Below are 25014 nucleotides of genomic sequence, written 5' to 3' on the forward strand. Positions count from 1 at the left end.
TGGAATATATTTTGAACACATGTAATTTTGCTGGATTGGTAAGTTACAAGGCGAACAAGGATGAGCAAGACATGGCAGGTTTAGCCGAGTGGCCACGTGATTGATGCCTAGTGCTACCGTTGTCGCCTAAGCGAGTGTCAACTTGAACAACTTATGCTTTCTTCTACAGGTAAACATGCCAATGTCCTTCCTTCGACATCAACTCAGCCATGCCGCAGGTAAACACCACTCCACAACAAATACTTGACATTGAAGACGCCCTAGTGTCTGACGAGAACCCTGCCCGTGATGGCGCTCTTGACTACGAGCGCTGTGCTAGACTACACAACTACTTAGTCGCGTATGGTTGGATGGCTCGTCACGAACGAGACACACCCGACCTTGATGCACTAGCCAGCGAAGAGTGGTTCTTTCAGGAGGCAGAAGAGGATATAGCAGCTATTCGGAGCCGCCTCATTACTCCGCTTAACTCGTTCCTGGATTCAATCTATGATCCCAACCCAGATTTCTTCTACTGGGTTAATCGTCTTGAGATGATGCTTTGTGACGAATATTTCATCTATGACGATAACAGTGAGATGGAAGAAGACAAAGAGCGATTTGTTTTGATTTATGGGACTCAGTGCGGTCTGGGCTCGCATAATCTGGGCGTTATTTACGACCAGCAGCGTCATCTGGCGTCATTCCCTATGACTATCGAGAATTCGGACAGCGTGGAGCCTGTAGATGAGCATGAAGAGATGTGGTTTCCGCTAGAAACTATTCTGACCCATTGGATATATATGCTTCGGATTGGTAAAATAGTTGCAGGATTTCCAGAAGGGAGTTTATGTGGTGATACGGGCCTCCCAACAAATCGATCACAATTTGGTATATGGTCATGGCTCCCTTACTGCGATCTCCAAGTTGAAAGCACAATAGCTGCGATGGAGCGCTACTCGGCTGTAGTCGAATCTCGAATGTCTCCTGATTCACTTCTGCCGATGAGTTCTTGCACACCACTCTTTACTGATACAGAACTGGATGCAGCTGGCGTGCCACGGGATTGCTTCATTCGCACATTCTTGACGCGGGTTAAAACTCCACGTTTCACGTTTATCGCGCCTGGACTAGAGGTTCCGCACGATAAGGAGGGGTTTATAAGGCGCCAGACGTTTACCAATATGGGTATACCCCTTGAAAAGGATTGTATTCCAGGCGTCTTAATATTTGCAGCCCCGGATAGGCTGGTAAATGTTAATCACGAAATCCATGGCCTATTCTCTGTCGCACATGAGGATTTGAAGCTGGGAAACCCTATTCCAACTGGACTCTACAGTGAGCCTGTACGTCGGAGCAATTATGATATGGAGGAGGCGGGGTTCCATATCGTGCTTCCATTCGGATTACGACGGGCGAGAATGAGTGATTACAGACTAGTTACCGATGGCATATTTGAATATACCAAGGGCTCATTCACGAATCTCTTTCAACATGGCTACTTCCATTCATTTGGGGGCGAACGGCGAGCGCAGAGATTGGAGAATTTGTTTGATCGGTGGAAGGTGATGGTTGAAAGTGGTATATGGACAGTGGGTGAAAATGGTGTGGAGGGAGGAATCGACAAATTCAGAGAGGCAGATAGAGATGACGGGCTTGAATATTCTATCGCACCAAGCTGGTGATTTGATTCATAATTATGCGTTAGAACCTGCCGGAGTGTGGCTTAAGTAAGGCTGTGAGGACGGGAAGCGCTGTCTCTCAACTATCTGCATGTACCAGGGTTGGCCACTAGAAGAGATTGAACGAGCTATTATCGGTGTATTCTCTGCCAGTTGACTGGAAGTTTATTTGAGGAAACTGGGTGGAAAGAAGGCAAGGTCTATTAAATTAGTCATTACGAATTCCTATATTCGAATTATTACCAGTACTATGCCATCTAACTTAACAGTCACAGTAGCTTGCGCGTGGATATGACCTACGATCTTTATAAACAAATTTGGCAGGTTGAATAGAATTTCTAGATGATCTATGTTCGGTACAACAAAGTACCCTGCCTGCTAATGCAAGTAAGTTGAATCGAGTCACGCTGTCATAGTTATAACCGGTATTTACACCGAATAAAATGCAGAGGTGCCCTAGCCATTCAATTCTCACTCAAACATCAAAGTAGCAGAAAGCGCTAAGCTTAGAACCGAAAGGCACATTCTTATCTTCGTGGCCACAACTGGGCACGCCATCATCGTTGTTGTAGTCCGTATCTCCATACTCAAATTTAATAGTGCAGCCTTTGTCACCACTAGCCGCGTTGTAGCACCCAGTGACATTGGTAGGCGAGCTGAGGTCATGTCCCGAGAAGAGGCAGTTGGTGCAGAAGGGGTCCTCGGAGGTACACTGGTCGGGTTCGGCCTCGACCTTAGTGCCCTGGGCATTGAAATATAAGCCGGAGTTTTGTGTACTATCGCCTCCTTCGCCTTCACCAACGGCACCGCCAGTGACAGGGAGAGCTTGAGTATCACAGGTAAGGATGAACTGAGAGTTGCCGGACTTGTCTTCGGGATCACGGCGAGCCAGGACATTCAAGTTGGCTGTATCGGCTGGGATGGCGCTGGTTTCGGCAAGGCCTATGAAAGCGGCTGCGAGTGCGATGTTGAACTTCATTTTTGGGAAATTGATGGTGAAAAAGGATAATTGGCTGATTAAGAGACTGATTCTGTTCAGATTTTCCAGGGCAATCAGAGGCGCTTTATACTTGACGATGAGATATTGTCTCCATATAATATGGAGTATATGTACCCAAAACAAATGAAACATAATTCAAATTTCATTTCTGTATAGTTAAATTTCGGAACAATGACGACATTGGCCTTTTTGGCCGCACGGGGATGGACAAGTCGGCATATGCAAAGATCTATTCTGGCAACAAGTTTATGACATCAAGCTCCAAGAAAATCTCGAGAATATCACCCTCACGGCAAATCTCTCAAATAGATACAGTGGCGTTGCAAAAGTTTGGAAACCCATATTGCCCACCAGTATCGACCTTTTGATTGGAAACTAGTTGCTACCTAAGAAAGGACAGATAGGACAATTATTCCATCTTGGCCTCTTGGGTAGCTACTACTCCGCGATTAGAAGGCGGAGGAGAACAAGTCAACAAGGAGTTTCAAACTTTTGCAACGCCACTGTATAATGCGGGACTCGGGATTCATGGCGAGATCATCATGTATCCAATAGCTATTTTTACTAAAGTCCATTACCCTCTTCGCAGTACATAGGAAAGATGTTGTGATGGAAGATACAAATGAATCAAATAGATTGAGTATACGCTTTTCTACTCCAATTGGCTACACTGGCTTCAAGTTCCATGGAGCACTTGGTCTAAATCGGTATTTTCCCTGAAGCAGGACTAATGATCCTGTTCCGGTTTCATTGTTGAATAACAAAGCCCCGGGTGCTTGTGGGCCCCCTAAAATGCAGATCGATCAGGCAACATGGGGAAAAAAACAAGCCGAGGAACGATTTCCCGCATATTCGGGGAGCGACATTGCTTGATTATTGGAATACCTCTTGGCTTTAACGATTTATTGAGTGTGAGATGACCTTATTTCGGCCACCTTTCAAATTATGTTCCATTTGCGCAATACCAAGCTACGCCAAGAAAACACCCATGATGAGACTGTGGTCATATAATCAGTTGGGGAAGTTTTTCATATGATTTTGCTGTGGGACTAGAAATATTGGTTAAGTGTAGATCGTAGGTCAGGGAAACAGGGAAATGGCATAGGGTCTCTAGGTTTCACGCTCGTCTATCTGAATGTGCAAAGATATACCCACTATTTAGCTGCCAATGCGGACAAACAAAAGCATAACCATACGATTAATTAGATACGGCCCCATGGGGCCCTTGGGCGGAAACTTTGGTGCATGGCAGAACCTGGGGGCCAATTTTTGCCGGTAAACCCGAAATCCATAGCGACTGCTCTATCATGACGTCGTTTATTGATCTTCATCTATATTTAGAATTTTTGAGTGATTGACGAGATTGGTACCTAACGGCTAGCGAGGCTCTTGGAAATTATCTTAAGGCGGGCAGTGGGTGATATCTTGGCCATGCTGCTGAGGCTGGTATGTCATGCCGCCTTTTGTCGAGATAGCTGCTTATCTTCATATCTTTACCACGATCTACCTACACCCTACCACCATTCATCAATATCATCACGACCATCACCTCCATCCCCACTCCTTGTTTACATGCACATGCTGCCTGCGTGCACACCAGGCGTATATCATGCAGGCATCACCTGGGCATGCATGTATCCCGCCTTTTTCTGCAAAATAAATATGATTTTTTCACATAGCAGCGAGGCTCAACCTTTATATTGTGTACTCATATTTGGCATCAATCATTTAATAGTAGGGACTAGTGTCTTTTCAAATTCAAGATTATTTCCAGCACCTCAATCCGTACATCTTCTTTCCATTTTTCATGCGTACAAACAACTGGATTCGAATTAGTATCGCTTCCGTTGAATCATCTTGCAATTCAAAATGTTTCTTTATCCAATAAAAGAACTTTCCATAGGGAGATTTATAGTAAGGAAGGCGCTATGGCTCGGTAATGTCACAGAATTACGGAAATTTAACTCCGTCCGGCATATTCGCTCCCCGATGTGCGAAAAACGGTTTCTCCGATGCCGATGCCGAATCGGGTGATTAATTTTGTACACTTTGCATTCATCTACATTTACTCTCAATCAATTCAATTCAAGCTTGCTCTCCTATTTTAAGTTTACCATCTCATACCGAACTCTTTCGTTGAATCCGGTGGGATTCCTGATCTCGATATTCTGGGGTGCGTCTGCACCCTGTGCACCTTCCCACCAGGGCACACAGTTCAGTCAATCACCATCTCAGACCAAGTGAGCGACTCGAAGACTAAGAATCAACCCAAGGCGTCCCTGAACTGAGCAACATATCCAAAATGGACCCCCGTCCAGGCATTGATTCCCGTGCAGACAGCTCTGTTATGCTTCCCAGCGGTCAGTTAGTTTGTGGCCCGCATCGACTGGTCGTCTGCAGCCTCTGCCATGAGGACCACATCCTCCCCGAACAAACCTCCCTCCGCAGAAATGGCTTGAGTAACGCTCCTATCAGATGCCTTGGCTACAGACCGACCGCCAAGCTTATCCTCCCAGAAACCTTCGTTCCACCAAATCAAGAAGATACCCCGGAGACACTGTTCAAGGCTCAGCACGTTAGCATGAGTCCGCCCATAGTCCGAAATGTGCGCCAATCCATCAATGAACAGCACCTGATCTACATAGCCGGTGTGTGCCCAGGAAATGGCCAAACAAACCCGAAAGCAGGCTGCGCATACGTGTTTGCTCCTGTGTTGAAGAGAATCGTCCGACCTTACGCATATGTCTCCTTCCGACTGGAGAACAAAGGTCCGACTGGAGAGTACCATTCACAAACTAAGGAGCGTGCGGATCTTCGTGCCGTGATTGGTGCGTTGAGATTCCGGTGCTGGAAGGGAATGGAGAATTGTTCTAGTCTCGTCATCGCAACCGATTCCACTTACGTGGTTGAGGGCATCACGTCCTGGGTTATCGACTGGTTGAACAATGGGTGGACAACTCAAGCGAATACCCCGGTAAAGAATCAAGACCTCTGGAAATATCTTCTCATGGAACTGGAAAACTGCTGGCTGGCGAGCGGAATGCGTGTTCAGCTCTGGCACATCAGCACAGTAGACAACTGGGTGGCCAACCGCGTGGCCAAAGAAGCTGTGAATGAGCGTGGGGAAACTGATTTCATTCATGATATTGGTCCGCTTTCGGAACTTTAAGAACATGAAGGGCGTTAGCGTCAGGGAACACATTACGGTTCTATGAAGGGAGGGTCTATCATGGAGTCGGAACGGTCTACAATGTACAATATGCTCGTGTTGAGAATAACCATTCTTCATTAGCACGATATCATCAACATACTACCATGTTCAAGTAACCAGTGGATTGAAAAGCCTCTATAAACCACCAGTGTAATTCTCTGAAGAGGATCCTATGAATACTACGGTATCGAATATTTTGTAGACATTAGAGCATCACCCAGGGCTTACTGGGCGTGTGTAAACTTTCAACCGATGATACCAACAGGAAAACTTAGACATCGCGACTTTGACTTCGCATTTCTTTCCCTTTATTCGCCTCTTCGGTCTCATCCAATGGAGCCAATTGGTGATCTCTGAACTTCCTCACAGGGACACCCTCGTGGAAAAGTCGATCCACCTCTTCAAGAGATTTCCCTTGACAATCCGGAACACATAAATATGTAAAAACACACGCACACACTGCAATACTCCCAAAGATAAATCCAACTTTGGAGTGCAGACCCGCATAGCCGTCATCAAGTAGGTATGGAATCGAAAATGTCACCGCGAAATTGACCGCAATGTTTGTGAGAGAAGACACACGCTGAGAATGATCACGAAGCGACAAAGCCGGTAGCTCCGTGATAACCACATACGTGAGTGGTCCCCAGCCCAGTCCGAACCCAGCTCCAAAGATCGCCATCATAGCTGCTATCGCGGTGCTTTCAGAGAAGGTCACCGGACTCGCTGTTCCTAGGCCACCCATTGTAAATAGCGCCACGGCTTGGATGCCTGCGCCTGCTATGAAAAGCTTTCGCCGACCGACTTTGTCGCTCAAAAGGTTCGAAATGAGACATGCCGCCGTGGTGATACAGCTTGTGATGATTGCGAAGTTGTAAGGGTTGACTGTGCCGAGCGATTTCACGAAGATAGCACCGTACTGACTCGAGAAGGCCTGGCCGGTGGCTTGCTGGAAAAAGCTAATGGCGATAACGATCAGAGTGCGTTTTAAGTTTGTCTCGCCGAACAACTCTTTGAAATGACCTTTTTCGGGCACGATGTCAAGTCCAATTTTCAAGGAGGCCAATTCATTCGCGATCGCTTCGCTCGTCATCGTTCCATGGCGGAGGCGTTTTAGGGATTGTTCGGCTTCATCGGGGCGGTGTTGAAGAAGAAGCCAGCGGGGGGACTTGGAAATAGCTATTAGTATGCCATCTTTGTTTTAATTTCAGGGGGATGATACCTCTGGGATTAACCAAATCATAGACAGAATCACGCAAGGGATCACGTAGAAAAGACCAAATGGTATTCTCCAGGATTTGTTGCCTTCCAAGGTACTGGTTCCTCTGCAAATACTGTTGATAATAATTCCTCCTATCTATACGTCGAGGTCGATTAGTGTGTGCTTCGCGCGTCACGTTCTGTATGAAACTCACACCGATGGCCAGTTGATATGTTCCCACCACAAATCCGCGGACCGGAGCTGGTACAACCTCTGACTGATAGACAGGTACAACTGATAGCTCCATGCCGACATAAACGTCTAAGTCAGGATTAGCACGAAGCCAAGGGATGTTGGGCCGAAGTCATACAATTCAAGATTCGCGCCGCGAGAATCTGCCCTTTGCTCTGGGAGGTCACCGTAATTGTAGCCGTTACAAGAGCATAGCAGCTCATGGAAAATATACAGAGGCGACGCCCATATCTCCGACTGATAAGGCTTCCGATTAATAACCCTGTAAAAACCGTCAGTTTCATTCCAATCACTTCGAAATTCATGTTCTTAACCCACCCAAGGCAAAGCCGATATAGTTCAGACTATTCAGCAGCGACAGATAATAGGCCGGAATAGCATATGCCCCCGTTTGAGGGTTGTATTCGCCGAATTGTTTCGTGAAAGCAGTCATCGACTGTGTCGTTGCGAAAGCTTGATTGTCGAATCCATAGTTGAGCTGGGAGATAGCAACTAGCGTGCACGACAACGCCAGCGTTCGATTGAAATGTTTTGTAATCGCCGAAATCGACATGATGGATTCCACAAATGCGTATCCTCTGCCGATTCACCATGGACCAGGGCGACCCCTGGCTTTTGAGAACGACATTTCATCTCTGCTTCGTGAAGCTGGACCTGCTAAGCCATCTCCTCAAGCGGAGTCTATATGGCGAATGACCGACTGCCGTATCCATATCCCGGTTATCGGTCACCGAGAGCCGTCCATGTTTCTGGCAGGGCGTTTTTAGTGCCAAGTCGACGCGAAAACGCGGGGAAAATAATCAACAAGAACCTCATCTGATGTGGAGACACCGTTGACGTGGGGCCAATGAGGGGTACTTGGGATTCCGCCATAAATAAGGACCATGTTCTCATCCGTCTGGCCATGATCCTTCTTTCGAAGGGGGTTGAGTAAATCCTTGGATTGTTGGAATGATGGGAATATCTCGCGACAAAATGGCGGAGGATGCGGCCAAGAAACAAACATGTTTGCAATGTAGAAAGCGAAAGGTGAGGTCTAATGGCACATCTCAATGTCAACAATTGCCAACATTCATATCAGGTCCGCTGTGACGGGAAAATACCAAGTTGTTCCAACTGTAGCAGACTCAACTTTTCCTGCATATTTGTACCATCGCAGAATACACCAAGCGATATTTCCAGTCACACGGCGCATGGCGCAAATGAACACTCCCAAGCACAAGCAGCAACAAGCTCACGAAATGGATATACGATTGGCGGGATCGAAAGGCGCCGTGGCCTCAAAGCTTGTCGACCTTGTCGCGTCTCAAAGTCGCGGTGTAGTGGTGGCTGGCCGAAATGTCGCCATTGCGAGCAAAGAGGTTTGGACTGCCAGTACCTGCCCAGCAAGCGAAGAAAGGGTGCGATAGACCCAGGGCAAGTGCAGCCGTTTTACACTGCCAAAGTTCCTCCACGACACATGCTCTCTGACATCTGTTTTCCCACAAGCGGAGATGCTCCTGATATAACTCAGCTCGCCGAAGGTCAGAATGAACTATCACGGCCAGTCATGTCCTTGACAAAATCAAATCCAAAGCCAAATTCGAACTTCAACTTGAACTTGAATTTGAGCCTGGACTTACCAGGAAACAAGATTTTTCTCGAATCTCACGTCAACGCCTACCTCGAATATTTCAATCCTATTCCGGCGTACAGCTTCGTCCACAAAGCCTCCTTCCTCCGGAACTTTCATCACAATAAACTCGATTCAATATTCCTTCGCTGTGTCTGTGGAATCGCCTCGCGCTTCCTTCAAAGAAGTAGTCCACGCCAGGACTACGCGTCTGAATGGCTGAAGGAGGTCGAAGGGCAGGTGTGGCCTAGAATAGCCGAAATGAAAATAGAAAATCTACAAATTCTCTTGCTTCTCATCTGCTGGTACTCACTCGATCGGAAGATCTCGAATATGTGGACATCTTCGGCCATGGCAGCAAGAATCGCCTATGGGATGCGTTTGAATTATGAGAGTACCGATCCGATGCCCTTCGTTTCCAAAGAGGTTCGACGTCGCATTATGTGGTCCATCTTCATGTTGGACAAATTCTACTCTGGGGGGTTTGCAGAATTGACCCTTTGCAAGGCGAGCACGATGCATCTCAATTTGCCATGCGAGGAAAGAAATTTCGAGCTAGATATCCCTACCGCTACGGCAACCTTGACACCCACTTCTCCTCCAGGGACATTGGAGGATGGAATAGGCTTGATGGGTCATATGCCTAGACTTGTCAAAATACGCCACGAAGTTCTGGAGTAAGTCGACACAACCAAATCAACGCGTTTGTGGCCTCGGGAACTAATGATTGAAAAAATACATTGATAGGGTCACGAAGCAAATCATCTCTTCGAAAGAAAGTCCCTACGCAGCGAAGAAAATCATCCAAGCCCTCGACGCGAATCTCCTCGATTTCGCCCACTCTCTACCAACCCATCTCCAAAATAACAAACGCAACCTACTCTCTCGTGCCTACATGACAGAGCTAACGGGCTATATAACCCTGCATTCTCTCTGGATACAATGTCACTGTGACTTGTACCGAATGATGATTCCAGGGATTCGTGAATCAGTGCCGGAAATCATCCAGCGCGATGTCCCATTCGACTATGCGGAGGAGTGTAGGGAACTATGCCTACAATATGCGATCGACATGTGCAGACTTTGGTCCGATACACTGTTAGAGTGTGATATGTCCAGGATCACTGACCAGTCACTTGGTATTTATGCATACCAGTGCGCAAATATACTGGTTAGGTTGTGGGACTTGGATGCCGATAGCTCACTACGCGACTATTTGATGATTCTTTCGAATTTCTTGGAAAGGCTGACCGATATTTATCAGATTGTTGCAGAAATCGTATGTTTCTTTTTTCTCTTCTCGGTCACTAACGCTGTTTGTTGTTACATTACTGAAACAATCCTAGCAATTTGAGATAAATGGCTTTATCGACAGTCTTGATGTTGTTACCAATTTCTACGCGACACGAAGTGACGACCTTTTCTCCCAGTCGCTTACTGAAATCTGGAGATCTTCTCTCAAGCAGCAAAGTACCCAGGAAGGACAGACGACGTCCAAGTTTTCACTATTAGAGTTTCTACAGCAGCAGAATATGTCCGATGGGTCGGAGGAATATTCAGACACAGTTGAGCCTTCCGGCGGAGGTCCAGCAAACCCGGATATTCGAGCTGATGAAGGTCTCCGCTTGGATGTCGGCATAGCTTCGGTTGAACAAACCGAGGAACTAAGCAACGATTTTTGGTCGACATCTCTAAGCATGGATTTTGAAAGCTATGATACGCGTGTGGATCCCTTCTGTCGGATGTTCGATGATTGGGCTTTGGTGGAACCATAGATAGGTAACGCGAACGATAAACGCCACTTGGTCGGTGCCTTATTTTCAAATCATGCTGGATATGTACTTGAGAAAGCTCCGCTCGATTATTTCCAGAGACTGGGAGTGGAATGACATTGGTGGCTTGCCCAGGTGTTTGAATGAAAATCTAGGCGGTACTGCAGTTTGTATCGAGATATTTCCCGATAAGAAGAAAAGAAGTTTAAAGACTCGTGTTAGACATTCACATAACAATTTACTATAGACACATTTCATTACCGACAATCATGAATCGCTAACTAACCCGAAGAAACTGAAATGTCTGCAATCTCACATAATTCTCGTAGCACACATAATTTGGTATAATCATCCATCATCCATCACCGCCCTACTTCTTGCGGGGGCTCATAAGCAGGTTAAACTCCAGGGGCTTGACACTGAAAGCACCATTTGAAGTCAACTTGTAGTTCTTATCCGCAAATTCAAACGAGCACTCCTTGATAATACTAGCCAGAGTGAAGAAAGACCACTGCCAGGCCCAGGTCTTGCCGTAACATTCACGCTTGCCGTTACCAAAGCCCTTCTTTGCAGCCGCGGGGAGATTATCCCACTTCTCGCCGAGAACACGCTCGGGTCTGAACTCCTCCGAATCCTCGCCAAAGACAGCCGGGTCGCGATTCACAGCGTTCAGAATCGCAATCATGGGCTGGTTGTGCGGGATTTGGTACTCGCCGCCGGCGAGCATGATGGGGGCCTTGCTGTCTGAGGGAATGGGCTCGATGTTGAAACCCGGAGCGGTGGCGGATAGACGGATAGATTCGCGCAGACAGGCCTCGACGTAGTGAAGCTGCTTCAGTTGGTCGAGTTGGATTTCGCCGCTGTCGCCGACGATGCTGTCGATCTCCTCGCAGGCCTTCTTGTTGGCCTCGGGGTTCTTGATTAGGTAGTACAGGGCGTAGGAGAGGAGGTTGGCGGCGGTCGCGGCACCGATGTACATGGAGATGATCTCGTCGATCACCTGGGAGTCCTTGAGCTTCTCGCCGGACTCGGGGTCGGTATTGTTGAGCATGGCATCCAGCAGATCCTTGCGGACCTGGTCGGGGGTCTCCTTGCGGCTTTTCATGATTTCCGCGCAGTATGAGCGCATGTGTTTGATCTGTCCGGAGAACTTGCTCTGATAAAACAGGTTCAGGAGCTTGGGGCGAGTGGGCCGCTTCATCGCCTCCATGGTAGCACCCTCGAATGCATCGACCATTCCGAGGGTCTTCTTTGAGTCCTTGTCCATAGCATAATAGCGCTGGTTGAAGAAGCACTTATTGCAAGATGCCACCAGGATCGCATCCAGGTCCCGAGACGCCAGAACCTTCTGCTTTTGGCTGGAGGACCACTTCTTGGTCAGGTCTGGAACAACCTCCATCATATCCTTGTAAACCTCGTCGGTCGCTTGCTGGGTGACGTAGGGCGCCATGATGCGGTGGGCAATTCCCCAGCTCGACTCCTCATCGTAGGCAGTAAATAGACTGTCGTGCACCGCATCTCGGATTGCAACGACAGGACCGGTCACGCACTTGCGGAAGCGCTTCTGGTCGCAGATTTCCTCGAGAAGAGCGACGCTACCGACGAAAACGATCTGGTGGCCGAGGGCATTGATCTTGAAGATAGGGCCTATAGATCGGTTGGTTAGCTTTGGACCACTATGAGTAGCCTCGGTTGCTTCGAGGAGAGCTCCCTTGCTCTGTCAGTCACTCACCATATTCCTTGGACAGCTTGATCAGCGAGTTCCAGGTTTCGTTGGGGTTGACATCAAAGATGTTACCCAGCAGCGGCACACCGGGGGGGTCCAGGGATCTCGTTCGACATGATGGGTAGTGGGATATCACAATAGTATACAGAAAAACACAACAGGAAAGCGAAGAAAAAGTGACAAAACAGTCAGCTCTGCACGGGAGGGGCGGGGGACCAGTCCTAAAGCCAAACAGAGTCCTCAGCTTTCACACCAATCTTCAGCTGGGTCTCCGATCGACAGATCTCATTTCTGGCCGTCATTGGACACCAGCGGGGAATGGCGCATGTCCAGACTCCATCGTTCACGACCAGTTCGGGACTAGCTGACAAGATCGGCACGATCGCGATGTAATAGCGCAGATTGGCGGTCGCTGATCGAACTGGGATTGGCAATTCAGCAGGCTTTCTGGAGCAAATCTGGCGGAGACCCAGCGCACTACAGCCCGTAGTGCAACCACCGGGAGGCAATGGGGTTCATCCCAATTGTCAGCGTGTGATGCAGAGTTTGTCTGCTTCGGCTCCACGTCGCTTGACCGCTCATCTTGCTCCCTGCGTCATGCTGGTTAGCTTTTTGTTGTTGTTACGCAGAGCGACAGAGCGGGAAGCAAAGCGGAATGCTGCAACTTGTCGACAAATGAATCTCCAGGAAGCTCTGGTGTGAGTAATCCAGCATTTACAGCTGTATTGATTGGCACGGACCCATCAAGCTGGTGGCTGTCATAGCGGGTCGGGTCTATGGTTGCTGGGGATTGACATCATCTTGATGGCCCACAATAGGGCCCTCAGGGGGGTCCCAGTCCCCAGCCTCCTCAGGGCCATGCCGTGCGCAATCCAATCCTGCAGGGATCGCAAAGAATCTCAAGATCATCTAGATTATGACCAATCCGTACAATTATCCGCCGATCCCCGCCGACTTTGTGGATAGCTTCAAGCCTGGTCCTCCCCCGCCTCGAGAGTTGAACCTGGTAACCAGTCAGCCTCCCCTCCCCTGCCTTGCTCTGGCCAGTGACAGCTACAGGGGAGTAAAGGGGAATTGAAAGACTAGAGAATCGTAGCGTATTGACAACTTGTCCCAAAATTCTCTAGGAACACATTCAGACAAGTGGGGTCCACGAGAAATCGACTCTGCTAGCGCTCTTCGCGAGACTCACGTTCATCTCGGTAATGAACGACTGTTGCGCACACATCATCGCTCGCTCGCGGCATGCCCCTTTGTATACCAGGCCACTGAGGCTGATGGTAACCAGATCTGGGTGGTGAGCATTGGACCTAGCGTCCCCGTATATGACACTCATGCGGCCGGTCGCGCGATCCACGTCCAACCCGAGGTTCTGCTTCCCGAGCCGTCGCACACGTTTAGTGGGACTCGTAAAGATCCTCTGCACCGGAGCATCAATCCGCGGCAGTTTTTACCAGCGTCGGAGCTGGAGTTGCTGCGCCGGTTCTCCCCTGCGGCGATTGGGCACGCATGCTAATTTCGGGGTTTCTCATCGTGCTGTTTCGTAATCAGAAGGATATTGAAGCATCCTGGCAGGAAGGGTGTGTCCATTCCTTTGGTCTGCTGCGCTTGGGATATGATGTCGCCGTTCATTATCCCACCGAGGCTGTCGCTGAGAGCGGGAATGCCGTCGTAGATGCACAGGATGGCTCAGCCACGCCTTTGGGGCTTAAGCTGAAGTTTCTCGATGACTGACAAGGTATCACCGTACCAACTCATGCCTTTGTTGACATTGAGACGCCGCAGGATAATATTGCATGTAAAGAATCCAGTTGTTGGGCCAAAACCAGGGCGGCTTTGCCGAAATCCACCACGATGAAATTCAAAGAATACTTCAAGAGGGCATCGAGAGTAACATCTCCACTGGGAAAAAGTATGTGGTTTGTGGAAGAACCAAAGGAGGTAAGCTATTCTGTCTATGGTGGTGGTGGTGTTTGTTCAGCAAGCAAGGTTAACTCGGCAAGTAGAAAGTTGGAAATATCTCAACCACCTTCGATCACCACGTAGTTCCATCCTCGACTTTCCCGCAAACTATCGATCAATACTTCCATTGTGACTTGAAATCGACTGCCTCGAGTCTTGAACCCCCCTCGGGCCTCCAGGATAGTAGGCTGGTGCAAATACTGTGATGCGCTGGACGGCTACTCTGCTTTCGCCATGGCACTCAATACTCTCCCCAGTGAATCAGATGGTAGGGAGAAGGAAGATCAAGAAGAAGAGGCAGAAATTCGACGAGACCTACGCAGAAAGTCTTCGTCGAGGGCTTCGAGTATCTATGGAATCGCAAGCCTCGAACACAGTCCGCTGCCCTGCTTTGGCGCGCGATGTATGTACGATGGGACCGAGATCGGTCTTATGTCTGGGACAACCGACCGATCCAATTTATCGTGCAGTACTGGTGAAGCATTTCGAAACGCCCATTTGTCCTCAGCATTTCGAGCCATCGGACAACGTGTCGGCGCGTGGTGATATTTCCTGGGGGAGTATCAAGGGTGGATTTCTACTGCCACCGGAGATCCGAGATGCTAAGATTATTTGCGAAGGTGATGAATCGACTGCAATTCCTGAGGATGCGCAAACTTGGGACGATGAGTTTGTATGAAACCTTTCACCATGAGATGGATATAGATGGTATATATACTATTCTATCAAATAATAGAGACTACCTTTGAAGACATTTGTCGAGTGTCAGTGGATTTTCAACTTCCGATGTTCAACTAATCTAGATAAACCATACTGATAATAAACTTGAAGGGATGTCGATATCACAAAATGGCTGTTTGTAGCAACCCCTTTATAATTCATATACCATCATATTGGCCTGTTGAGCATATCTCCTTAATATCGAGACCATATCCAGGATAGCACTGTATAACCCATGAAGTGTTTGTCATTCCCTTATGCCATTTTTTGCTTTTGTCTTAAAGTGATAGAGTTTCGGAGATGCTCTCGTTTCGGCCCGGCTTGTTTTTTTCCTCTCATTTCTTTTGGCCTTTGCTGATCTAGTTGACGCAAAAACTCCGCCTTTCCCCTGGGCGGACGGCCAGCCAATAATACAGAATGAGCGTGCATAGTGCAAATGGAATCTTTGAGATCCAGAATTGATCAGTCTGGTGGAGATATGCATTGTCGAAGTAATTACAATTTTACCTCGGTCCATCTATTTAACTCTATCAACGGGCGTCATTTGCATAAAGCTATCAGTCAAGTGGGGGTCCCAACCAACAGATCTCCTAAGACTCGGGATTCATTCCACTTTATTCCCTTCTTTTTCCTTCTTCGGCTCGTCTCAAGTTTTGTTGAGTTCGGGCCGAATCGGGGTTTCAGGGGGAACGGGGATCCCGAAACTGCTGATATGCAAAAACTCTGATTTGTCTATCGAGCTAAGAGCTCCACTAAAATAAAATAAAACCAGGAACACCATTCAATGCAATTCTAGAAGAAATCCACTAACCCAAGGAAAAAATAACCTCGGCTCTTCCCTAATCCAGCCGGCATCAATCTAGAAACAAAAAACCTCATCGCTCAACTTCGTCACCGTACCCGGCTTCTGGAAACCCAGCGCAGCCAAATTCTTTTTAGTCGCACTCACCATCCCCGGGGGTCCACATAGCATGATCTTGGTATCAGGCGAAGCCGCGGGCAATCGCTCTGCCAGAACAGTCTGATCCACATACCCACTACCGTACGCCCAGTCCTTGGGTGGCGCATCAAGCATGTACCACAGCTTGAAGTTCTTAGGATAGCGGCGCGCGAAAGTCTCCAATTCCTCGCGAAGAAGGATATCAGTCTCGGAGCGGTTCGCGTAAATCAAACTGACCTCCGTTGTGTCGGTGTCATTCTCGCAAATCGCCCGAATCAACTGGAACATGGGTGTGATGCCAGTTCCACCAGCCACCATGCCGATTTTGTTGCAAAGGTTTTTGGTATACTTCATTGCGCCCTTGGGGCCCCGGAACTCGACTTCATCGCCGATCGAAAGGCCTGCGAGATATTTGCCGCTAAGAAGACCATCGGGGTAACATTTGACGACTAATTCGATACGGCCGCGGTCGAGGTTGTTAGAGGTAGGAGTGTAGGAGCGAGTCACGGTCTTGCCATCCACTTCGGCTCTGATCGCGACATGCTGGCCAATAGGCAAACCCAAGACGCCCTTTGCTTTGGGCAGAGCGAAGACAAAGCGGTAAACGTTGGATGAGAGCTGATCTTTCTGCACAAGAGGTAGACGCTGGTATTGTTGCGGCTCGAGGAATCCGCGTGTTAAGTGCGGATCAACGCGAATCACTTTTTTCGCCTTGATGCGCGGCGGGTATCGCATGAATCCAGACTCGATCTTGGTGAATCGGCTGGCTTGCTTAGCAAGCATAACACCGATGGAGCCACAGATCACACTTGCAGCGAGAAATCCATTCACGAAGCCGCCTCGAGGCAGACGAAGACCCTTCACTTGGCTGGGAAGTAGGTGGGTAAAATGAGGGAGGTGCATAGCTCCCGGGTTGCAGACAAAGAGCGCTGGAACAAGTGCCAAAGCTCCACCTGCAACTGCGATAGTCCGTAACGAAAATGACGACTTCTTCTCTTCTGTGGCCTTTTGGGAGACCACGCGAACTGCCTTAGGTCGCACGAATTGCTGGGCATCCTTCAGAGTACCGATCAGGTAGGGCTGCATGATTTCACGCGCATCTTCAGAGTGACCAACATCTTCATACTCGGAAGTAGCATCTTGACCACCGACTTCAACAAGTACCTCTGCACCACCGGGGTGATCTTGACAGTACTCTGTGATATCGAAGACTGAAGATAGTCAGTAGAGCTCCGGTCAAAATGGATAAGTTCAATCAAACCTTGTCCGTGGATCACGATCCATGTATCTTTCTTAGTATTATGCGCCGCGATATCCTTTAATGTGTATTCTGGCAGCTCGACTTCGGTCTGCCATTGAGCCTTAGGCTCCTTAATATCTGAAGCAGTCATATCGTTTTGCAGAAGAAAGAAAATCTAGGGCAGTAATCGAGAGAAAGCACCGTACGAGTCGAAGTAATAAAGTGGAACGGCAAACTCGACAGACCTATCTATAATCAAATACTCGGCCAACCGAAACTCGCCGAAAGGAATTATCGTAATTATCTTTGCATAAATCCTCCTTGCCGTTTTTTCCGCTTGTCATTTGTACCTCGGGATTAAAAAGGCCTCAAAATTCTAGACTACGCGGCTCGGACAGCGCCCGCAAACGGGACGGCGTACCGATGCCGATTTCACCGCGAACCCGAAGAACAGCCCCATCCGTTCCCGCTAGGGGAAAGCGTGAAGATATTTGCTTCACTCCAGTGGGCTGATACCGAGTTAACCTTGGACAGAGTGGGGCGAGCCGCGGATGGCCGTTTCCCTATTCAGGAGCTTTGATATTTCAATAGGAGAACCTACTCAATTCATTAGACAGTTATTTAAAGGGCATATATTTCAGTAAATTGACAGATAAAGGCTATGTATTCAATATAACGATCAATGAGAAGCTTTTCAGACGTCTGGCCACAAGAAAAATCCTGCGTTGGCAGGCTGAACTTCCTATTCTCGTTAGTGACAGCGCCGATCGTCACTCCATTCGATAGTGGAGTCAATAGAAAAAGACTGAAACTGCCGAGGCAGGCAACCAGGCTAACAGGATTTCCAATCCAAACTCTAAGGCTCGAGCTACATTTATGAAAATGTCGCAAATTATGCGCGAGAAATTTCTTCGAAATAAGCCGTAGGGTGGTGGAGTCATCGGAGTCAACATTATTGACCCGAAACTGGTGGGCGATGCAATTTCGATATAAATCGGGTGTGTCCGTATGTGCATTTAGTTGGTGTTCTGGCTACTAGTATTCTCTACTTCAATTTGACAGAACAATAGTATGCCTGGAAAATCGTTCCACCTTCTGGGCGAGCCTAGCTCCTCGTCTCAATATGTCGAGCTGGAATCGACATTAGATTTTCAAGGGCTGCAACACTTGATTGCAGGTCAATTTGCCATTGTCGAGCCTAACGGTACGTATTTTGTGTTTCCTCCCAGTAATATTTAGAATATCCACTCACTCCATTCTACAGGCATTGGATTCCAAGCTCAAGACTCAACACTCACAACCGTGACCGAGGTCCTAGCCACCGAGGAGCCCATCGCCGTCAGCATCGATGGCGCGCCAGTCCGCGAGATCCCAGGACCAAAAGGTCTACCCTTTGTGGGCAATTTCTTCGAAATCTACCCCGACCATCTGGGAAACCACCAGCGACTCTTCGACCAGTATGGTCCAATCTTCCAAACAACCAACATGGGTCGCACGATATACCACACCAACGACCCCCAATTGTCCGCCATCGCCTTCTCCGAATCAGACTTCTTTACCAAGAAAATCAACGAATCCCACCCCCTCTACCCAATCAAGAACCAAGAAGCCGGCGTCTTCCTCGGTGACACCGATACGCCAGAATGGCGCGCCGCGCACAAGTTCCTCCCCCCGGCGCTGGGGCCCAAGGCTGTCCGTCACTACGCACCGACCATGCAGGAGACTGTTGAGGATGCGTTTGGCGTTTTTGACGAGCTGGATGAGCAGGGTGAGGCTTGGAATGTGTATCAATATATGCTGAAGCTGGGATCGCAGGCTGTGGGAAAACTTGTTTTGGGAATTGATTTCAAACACTTCACCTCTCCTAATGCCCCGCCTCACGAATTGGTCTACCGCATTGCGGAGTCATTAACTTTGAACAAAAAGGTTGCTGCGTGGGGTAATTGGTACGCGAAGATGCCGTTCGGTGACCCGAAGAAGCTGCGGGATGCTAGATGGCGCATTATCGAGATGGTCGACGAGTCGATTCAAAATGCCTCGCGTGGTGGTGTTGAAGATCTGCCCCTTCAAGATGCTGCCTTGAAAGCGACCAACATGGTTGGTAAGTATACCAATTTGACTCTACGCTTTTTTTCATTTAACTCCAACGCTAACTTTTTCTCTCTAGACTACGCCATTCGCGCTACAGACAATAAGGGCGAAAAGCTCCCAAAAGCGAGCCTAATGTCCGCGCTCGTCGTAGCCACAGGCGCCGGCTTCACAACAACCTCCTCTCTCCTCTCCTGGCTCATCTACTCCGTAGTAAACTACGAAGGGATGCAAGAGCGCCTCTTACAAGAACTAATCGACAACGACATCGACGCCAGCACCCAGATAACGGCAGATATCACCGACAAACTCACCTTCATGGACCACTTCATCAAAGAGACCCAACGTCGTCACAACCCCTCCTACCAACCTGGCCGCACCGCAAAGGTCGACATGATCCTCCCAGGTGGCTACAAGCTTCCCGCAGAGTCAATCGTCATTCCGGCCCTACACCACGTCCATAATAACCCAGCTATCTGGGACAATCCCGCCCGCTTTGATCCCGATCGTTGGGATACGGAGGCAGTGAAGAATCGCCATAAGGCGGCGTATATTCCCTTTGCTGCGGGGCCGCGTATGTGCATCGGTTTCAACTTTGCACTGCAGGAGGTTAAGGTGTTTTTGCCAAAGCTGTTGTATAGGTATAAGTTTACTCAGGAGCAGTTTGGAACTGTCGAGTATGATCCTATGTTTCAGTTGATTCGGCCTAATAATTTGTACGTGCGTGCTGAGCGTCGGGTGAAGTGGCCTCCAAAGTCGGAGTAGATGGTCCTTCGTCGAGGTGGTGGTGACGAAAAGAGATATACAATCTTTCAAATAGCCAATGATTCTATTCTATTTTCTTTTCTTCTCCCCAGTTCATACGCTCCCTCCGAAAGATTTGCGATGAGTAGAATGAATCCTCCTTCCGCTCGAGGAGGCGAAAATGATATACCACGCCTACTCTTCACCCTGTGCCCGACGAAATTCCTCCGCCCAAGGAAAATTCTCACATCGTGAGCCATCCTCCCTAAGCCGAACAGTCGATGGCGCATACACACCATTCAACATCCAGGGCGTATCATCATGTTTTAGCGGAAGTTTGCGCATTCGCATAGGACAAAGAGAATAAGTAGCAACCGCAAGCCGACCAGTCGAGCGGTATAGTCTCATAGCATCAGTAATAAAATTTTGATACTGCATATACCAAGGCTCGTTGAATAAGTACTCCTTCCACTGCTCAAGGGGCCATGGGTTCTGCATCGCCACACTGATGATCTCGTGATTCTTCGTTGAGGGTGAAAGTCCGTACTTAGCGCAGAATTCGGATGACACCGTGTCGTTCATGTGTGCCTTCCAGTGCCAGACCATTGTGAATTCTGTTGCGAGGAATGTTTGCTCCGGGCGAATGCGGGCTAGACAATATTCTAGCATGCTTCGGTGGCCGTCAAATGTCATCATGTGTGGGTGTATATCAACGCCGTCGAGTTCTGGAGTGACAGCGATGAAATGCAGGAATCTTTCTATTTCTGATGTGTGTTTGGAGGGGAGGTCGAGTCTGTTCAGAGCTCCCATGTACAACCGTGTCTTCATTGTGTCGTCGTGTTTCTGACGGAATTCAATGACAGCCCGGGCCATCGTTTCGTAAAATACATTCAGGTGCTCATTCTTCTGGTCCAATTTTGCCTCAATGAATGGTTCGTTGCCGATGACTAGGATATCGACTTTGCCTAGGACGAGAGGAAGCAAACGATCCAAGACGTTCAATTCAGCAGCTAATTCCGAGCTGCCTGATGCTGGAAAATCAAGACTCGTGTAATTCCATTTCAGGCTAAGGATGGCATTGAACCCGGCATCTATCGCCCGGAATAGGGCTTTCATGTTAGGGTCTTGGTCTTGGTGGTGGCTGTCGATCTGATGCATGTCGATGAAGCCGCGGATCCACTTGGCGTTGACGCGTCTCAGTTCGTCATGCTTAATCCAGATCAATTTCTCGTTGTAATTGGCCCCGAGAGCCCCGCATGAGCGTGCTGTCGCCATGCTCGCATCGATAACCCGGACAGGTTGATGAAGTGAAGATGAAACAACCCCGCAAAGATCGGCTTTGCTGGTTTCTGGTCTGGGTGGGTTCGTGGAGTTGGTGGTCCAATCATGTAAACTGTGGTACGCGGCGCATGAATGGGGGCAATTGTTAGGATGGAAGAAGGATATGGTGTTTAAAACTATACCATGGTAACTTACATTGGATAGAGTTGATTAGGGTGGCAAATGTGGCTGCTTTTTCTTTAAAAGGTCATTTCAATTCGGGTGTATTAGACACATCTATCATTCAACTTTCCATCACAGTGCAATTCACGGCTTTATTGTATCAAAAAAAAGCATACACACAATACACTAGAACCGCGGCTCTGGAAATTTAAGGTTCGGTTCTACTGGGGGAAAATATTGATCTTGTATAGGAATCTTAAAGATGGTAACGAAGAAAAATTGTCTCACCTGGTATCTATTAGCATTTTCGAGAACGTAAATTCGATATAGGGCCTGTTTGAACTATTTTACGCACAGAGGCGGCAACTGAATTTTGCTCTTTTCTTTTTGTTTTCTTTTTTGTTTTTCTTTTTTTCTTGAATCCTTCTTGCCCCGCTCTTTCTGGGGGCGAGAAACAAATAAGGCGGACTTTGAAGCCCAACGCACCTCGGCGCTCAAAGCTATTTCCTTTGACTGTCCATCTGTTTCTTCTACTCCCTTCTGTACACATCTAAAAAGGGTATTTGTATTTCATAGGCTCACCTAATCTCACTCCTCAAATAAAACTTATGCTTATTCCTAAAGTGGTAAGCCCATCTCACCTTCAGTTTCGCGCTAGTAAGTGGACCCTGTGATAGTTCACCAAAGCCTTGAAGCAGTACAAAATAGGCGACTAGCCCAAAAATGACGCATAAAAGCTCAAATGGCCCCCAAGGAGTAATCTTTCCTCCTCATGGCTTTGAATTGCGTTTCCGAGTTTCTGGTTTTAGTTCCGAGTCCTACTTGGCCCCCTGGCGGATTCCACTAGGCACCCACATTAACAACCAGTCACAATGACTCTACCAACAGCCCCCCTCCAGGCAAAAGAATAACACAAAGGTAACCCTGGATCGGCAAAGGCTATGGCAATCAAGCTTCATTTCCTTTCTTGGCGTGTCACGACCCTCGACCCTGGTCTCTGACAGTGCAACCTTGCGGGGATATTCCTACCGTCATCATATCACCATAAGCAACATCAGCATCACCACCACATTCTTTTTTTTCATAGCATGCACTCACCCCCACCGATGTCGCTACATTCGATTCCGGAAGACGAAGCCCTTCCATTGATGGATCCGATGGATCTGGAGGATCCGATCCGTGCCCGGAATCATCGATCATGCAGGTCTTGGTCTTCTCGGTCCAGGGTCAGATCCAAGATGACCAGCTGTGATATGCGGGCGTGGCTTCAAATGAAAACACTCAGGATATTGAGTCTGAGATTATTCTGGGCCGTTGTGATGGTTCTGTACGTCTTCTCTCGATGAACCGAGCCTCGATAACTATCCACATCCCCATATCTCTATCCTCATCCCCATATCTCTATCCTCATCAGCACTATACGCGATACGCATGCAATGCAAAGAAATAAATACTAATATCTCAACAGCGGTCTGACTACTCTTTTCACCCTAGCATACGACAATATCACCTTCTTCATCTCAACCCACGAAGACACTCCCACCAACCCCAGACACAGACCATCCCTCTTCACGAACTACTTCACCCACGGCGTCAAACCAGTACCCTGCCATTCGCACAACGACTACTGGAGACGAGTACCTCTCTATTCAGCCCTCTCAGCCGGCTGCACAAGCGTGGAAGCCGACATATGGCTAGAAAACGACATACTTCGTGTCGGCCATACGCAACACACAATCCTCCGCGGACAAACACTAAACAGCCTGTATCTGAATCCGCTACTGGAAATGCTAAAACAGCATAATCCCCACCTAAACGGATTAGTCCCGGTCTCCACATCGCCATTGGCAATGGCTCAAGCATCAGAATCGACTCCAGAATCACAATCAGCACCAGCATCAGAATCCGCCCCAGCATCAGATCAACCTTCAGATCTAACCTCATCCTACGCCGACGCCCACACTCACATCCCCGCTCACCCTCCAAAAGAAATAATCGGCATATTTTCGACAAACCCAACCCAGACCCTCGTCCTCCTTATCGACTTCAAAAGCGGCGAACACCAGTGGGAACACCTCATGGATGCCCTCCGCCCACTCCGAGAAAGCGGTTATCTCAGCCACACCACCACCAATTCCAGCTCCGAAACCGAGATAATTACCCGCCCCATCACGATCGTAGCAACAGGCTCAGCCCCCTACCATCGCATCCTCTCGAATCCACACAAAGACATATTCTACGACGCCCCGCTGGACAGCCTCTCCACAACACCCACATCTTCAATCCGAACCCCCTACTCCTGGCAAAATAGTTACTACGCCTCCGTCAATTTCCACCGCTCAATCGGGTCATTGCCACTAGCTCGACTTTCGCAGGCCCAGTTGGCGAAACTGAGGGATCAGATCCGGGGTGCGCATGAGCGGGGCTTGAAAGTTAGATACTGGGGGACGCCTGGGTGGCCGGTGGGGTTGAGGAATTATGTTTGGCGGGTTCTTGTTCGTGAGGGGGGTTGATATGCTCAATGTTGATGATCTTCGTGCGGCGACTAGGGTTGATTGGGCGAGGGATAGTTGGTGGTGACCAGGGGAAGGGGGAGTTTATTGTTAGCGAGTTAGCGAGATGCTGATAAAATGAAATGAATATGACATATCGTTTTGAAGTTTAATTTGTTCTCTCTCTATATGATGGATAGACCTGTGCATCTGGGACCCATGGGAGTAAAATATATATAGAAGTAGTGGTGTAGGAACCTTATAGGTACGCAGATATATATTTTTACAAGAGTTGTACAAAATATAAAAAATACTTATTTAGGTTAGATAAAAATTATACGCTAGCTGTATATGGTTAGCGTACTCCCATGGGAATGGGAATCCCATGCACACTGTGGGTCTGTCTTCGACCACTCCAAGCTACGTAAAAACAACTGAGCACTGACAACTGAGCAGCATGTCTAAAATAATCTCAGATATTCGCTGGCTTTTAAAACCTGGTCGAAATTTCATGGGTATGCATCTTCGGGGGGAGAAGGCACTTCGAGTCTATTAGTAAACAGACCTGAGCAGATACTATATACCCCACCGGCAAAAAGTAGTGAGCTAAATATAAGCACTAGGAGCTGACGTGATCGTAGCAGATATTAGGATTACTGTGGCATGAATTATGATTGTAGTTATCGAGATAATGATTAAAAGTATGCTCTGACGCTTTGTTCAAACAGTGGTGTTATAATACATACTGGTGTTTCAAGCACCTCGGAAGGGAATATTCTTCACCAAGAATGGCGGTGATCTCTTTGGGTAGACTAAAATATTGATTACATTATAGCAAATTTACCAGGGCCTTAAAAACACCATAGGTAGAAAAAGATTCAAGATAGAATATTATTATTAAATTCGACTAAAATAAAACTTCAAGGTCCTTCGCTATTCTCTCATTATCG

At 48.1% G+C, this 25014-nt stretch overlaps 13 protein-coding genes across 13 annotated transcripts; 8 read left to right on the forward strand and 5 right to left on the reverse strand.

Moving 5' to 3' along the window:
• Positions 1-209: 209 nt before the first annotated feature.
• Positions 210-1664, forward strand: N7481_008838 (uncharacterized protein; the record flags this gene model as incomplete). The annotated part of the gene is made up of 1 exon (XM_057268057.1): positions 210-1664. The coding sequence occupies one exon, from the start codon at positions 210-212 to the stop codon at positions 1662-1664; it is 1455 nt and encodes a 484-aa protein (XP_057118734.1).
• A 472-nt stretch (positions 1665-2136) lies between these two features.
• On the reverse strand, positions 2137-2640 carry N7481_008839 (uncharacterized protein; the record flags this gene model as incomplete). The annotated part of the gene is made up of 1 exon (XM_057268058.1): positions 2137-2640. The coding sequence occupies one exon, from the start codon at positions 2638-2640 to the stop codon at positions 2137-2139; it is 504 nt and encodes a 167-aa protein (XP_057118735.1).
• A 2323-nt stretch (positions 2641-4963) lies between these two features.
• N7481_008840 (uncharacterized protein) lies at positions 4964-5830 on the forward strand (the record flags this gene model as incomplete). The annotated part of the gene is made up of 1 exon (XM_057268059.1): positions 4964-5830. One exon carries the CDS (start codon positions 4964-4966, stop codon positions 5828-5830), a length of 867 nt encoding a protein of 288 aa, XP_057118736.1.
• Positions 5831-6143: 313 nt separating this feature from the next.
• N7481_008841 (uncharacterized protein) lies at positions 6144-7878 on the reverse strand (the record flags this gene model as incomplete). Its single annotated transcript, XM_057268060.1, has 5 exons — positions 6144-7040; positions 7095-7229; positions 7288-7394; positions 7444-7587; positions 7644-7878. The coding sequence occupies 5 exons, from the start codon at positions 7876-7878 to the stop codon at positions 6144-6146; spliced, it is 1518 nt and encodes a 505-aa protein (XP_057118737.1).
• Positions 7879-8874: 996 nt separating this feature from the next.
• Positions 8875-9618, forward strand: N7481_008842 (fungal specific transcription factor domain-containing protein; the record flags this gene model as incomplete). The annotated part of the gene is made up of 1 exon (XM_057268061.1): positions 8875-9618. The coding sequence occupies one exon, from the start codon at positions 8875-8877 to the stop codon at positions 9616-9618; it is 744 nt and encodes a 247-aa protein (XP_057118738.1).
• Positions 9619-9904: 286 nt separating this feature from the next.
• N7481_008843 (uncharacterized protein) lies at positions 9905-10712 on the forward strand (the record flags this gene model as incomplete). The annotated part of the gene is made up of 2 exons (XM_057268062.1): positions 9905-10216; positions 10368-10712. The coding sequence occupies 2 exons, from the start codon at positions 9905-9907 to the stop codon at positions 10710-10712; spliced, it is 657 nt and encodes a 218-aa protein (XP_057118739.1).
• Positions 10713-11079: 367 nt separating this feature from the next.
• Positions 11080-12762, reverse strand: N7481_008844 (putative cytochrome P450; the record flags this gene model as incomplete). Its single annotated transcript, XM_057268063.1, has 3 exons — positions 11080-12356; positions 12442-12539; positions 12743-12762. 3 exons carry the CDS (start codon positions 12760-12762, stop codon positions 11080-11082), a joined length of 1395 nt encoding a protein of 464 aa, XP_057118740.1.
• A 589-nt stretch (positions 12763-13351) lies between these two features.
• Positions 13352-14169, forward strand: N7481_008845 (uncharacterized protein; the record flags this gene model as incomplete). The annotated part of the gene is given in 3 exon segments (XM_057268064.1): positions 13352-13448; positions 13563-13881; positions 13893-14169. 3 exon segments carry the CDS (start codon positions 13352-13354, stop codon positions 14167-14169), a joined length of 693 nt encoding a protein of 230 aa, XP_057118741.1.
• A 493-nt stretch (positions 14170-14662) lies between these two features.
• N7481_008846 (uncharacterized protein) lies at positions 14663-15076 on the forward strand (the record flags this gene model as incomplete). Its single annotated transcript, XM_057268065.1, has 2 exons — positions 14663-14804; positions 14868-15076. The coding sequence occupies 2 exons, from the start codon at positions 14663-14665 to the stop codon at positions 15074-15076; spliced, it is 351 nt and encodes a 116-aa protein (XP_057118742.1).
• A 900-nt stretch (positions 15077-15976) lies between these two features.
• On the reverse strand, positions 15977-17448 carry N7481_008847 (uncharacterized protein; the record flags this gene model as incomplete). Its single annotated transcript, XM_057268066.1, has 2 exons — positions 15977-17268; positions 17319-17448. 2 exons carry the CDS (start codon positions 17446-17448, stop codon positions 15977-15979), a joined length of 1422 nt encoding a protein of 473 aa, XP_057118743.1.
• Positions 17449-18368: 920 nt separating this feature from the next.
• N7481_008848 (cytochrome P450) lies at positions 18369-20150 on the forward strand (the record flags this gene model as incomplete). The annotated part of the gene is made up of 3 exons (XM_057268067.1): positions 18369-18501; positions 18562-19398; positions 19465-20150. 3 exons carry the CDS (start codon positions 18369-18371, stop codon positions 20148-20150), a joined length of 1656 nt encoding a protein of 551 aa, XP_057118744.1.
• Positions 20151-20324: 174 nt separating this feature from the next.
• On the reverse strand, positions 20325-21404 carry N7481_008849 (uncharacterized protein; the record flags this gene model as incomplete). Its single annotated transcript, XM_057268068.1, has 1 exon — positions 20325-21404. The coding sequence occupies one exon, from the start codon at positions 21402-21404 to the stop codon at positions 20325-20327; it is 1080 nt and encodes a 359-aa protein (XP_057118745.1).
• A 1406-nt stretch (positions 21405-22810) lies between these two features.
• N7481_008850 (uncharacterized protein) lies at positions 22811-24085 on the forward strand (the record flags this gene model as incomplete). Its single annotated transcript, XM_057268069.1, has 2 exons — positions 22811-22899; positions 23041-24085. 2 exons carry the CDS (start codon positions 22811-22813, stop codon positions 24083-24085), a joined length of 1134 nt encoding a protein of 377 aa, XP_057118746.1.
• Positions 24086-25014: the final 929 nt, after the last annotated feature.

Source organism: Penicillium waksmanii (genome assembly GCF_028829765.1).
Source record: "Penicillium waksmanii strain IBT 27052 chromosome Unknown utg000008l:1.0-5622682.0:1.0-5626561.0, whole genome shotgun sequence".
Taxonomy (NCBI): domain Eukaryota; kingdom Fungi; phylum Ascomycota; class Eurotiomycetes; order Eurotiales; family Aspergillaceae; genus Penicillium; species Penicillium waksmanii.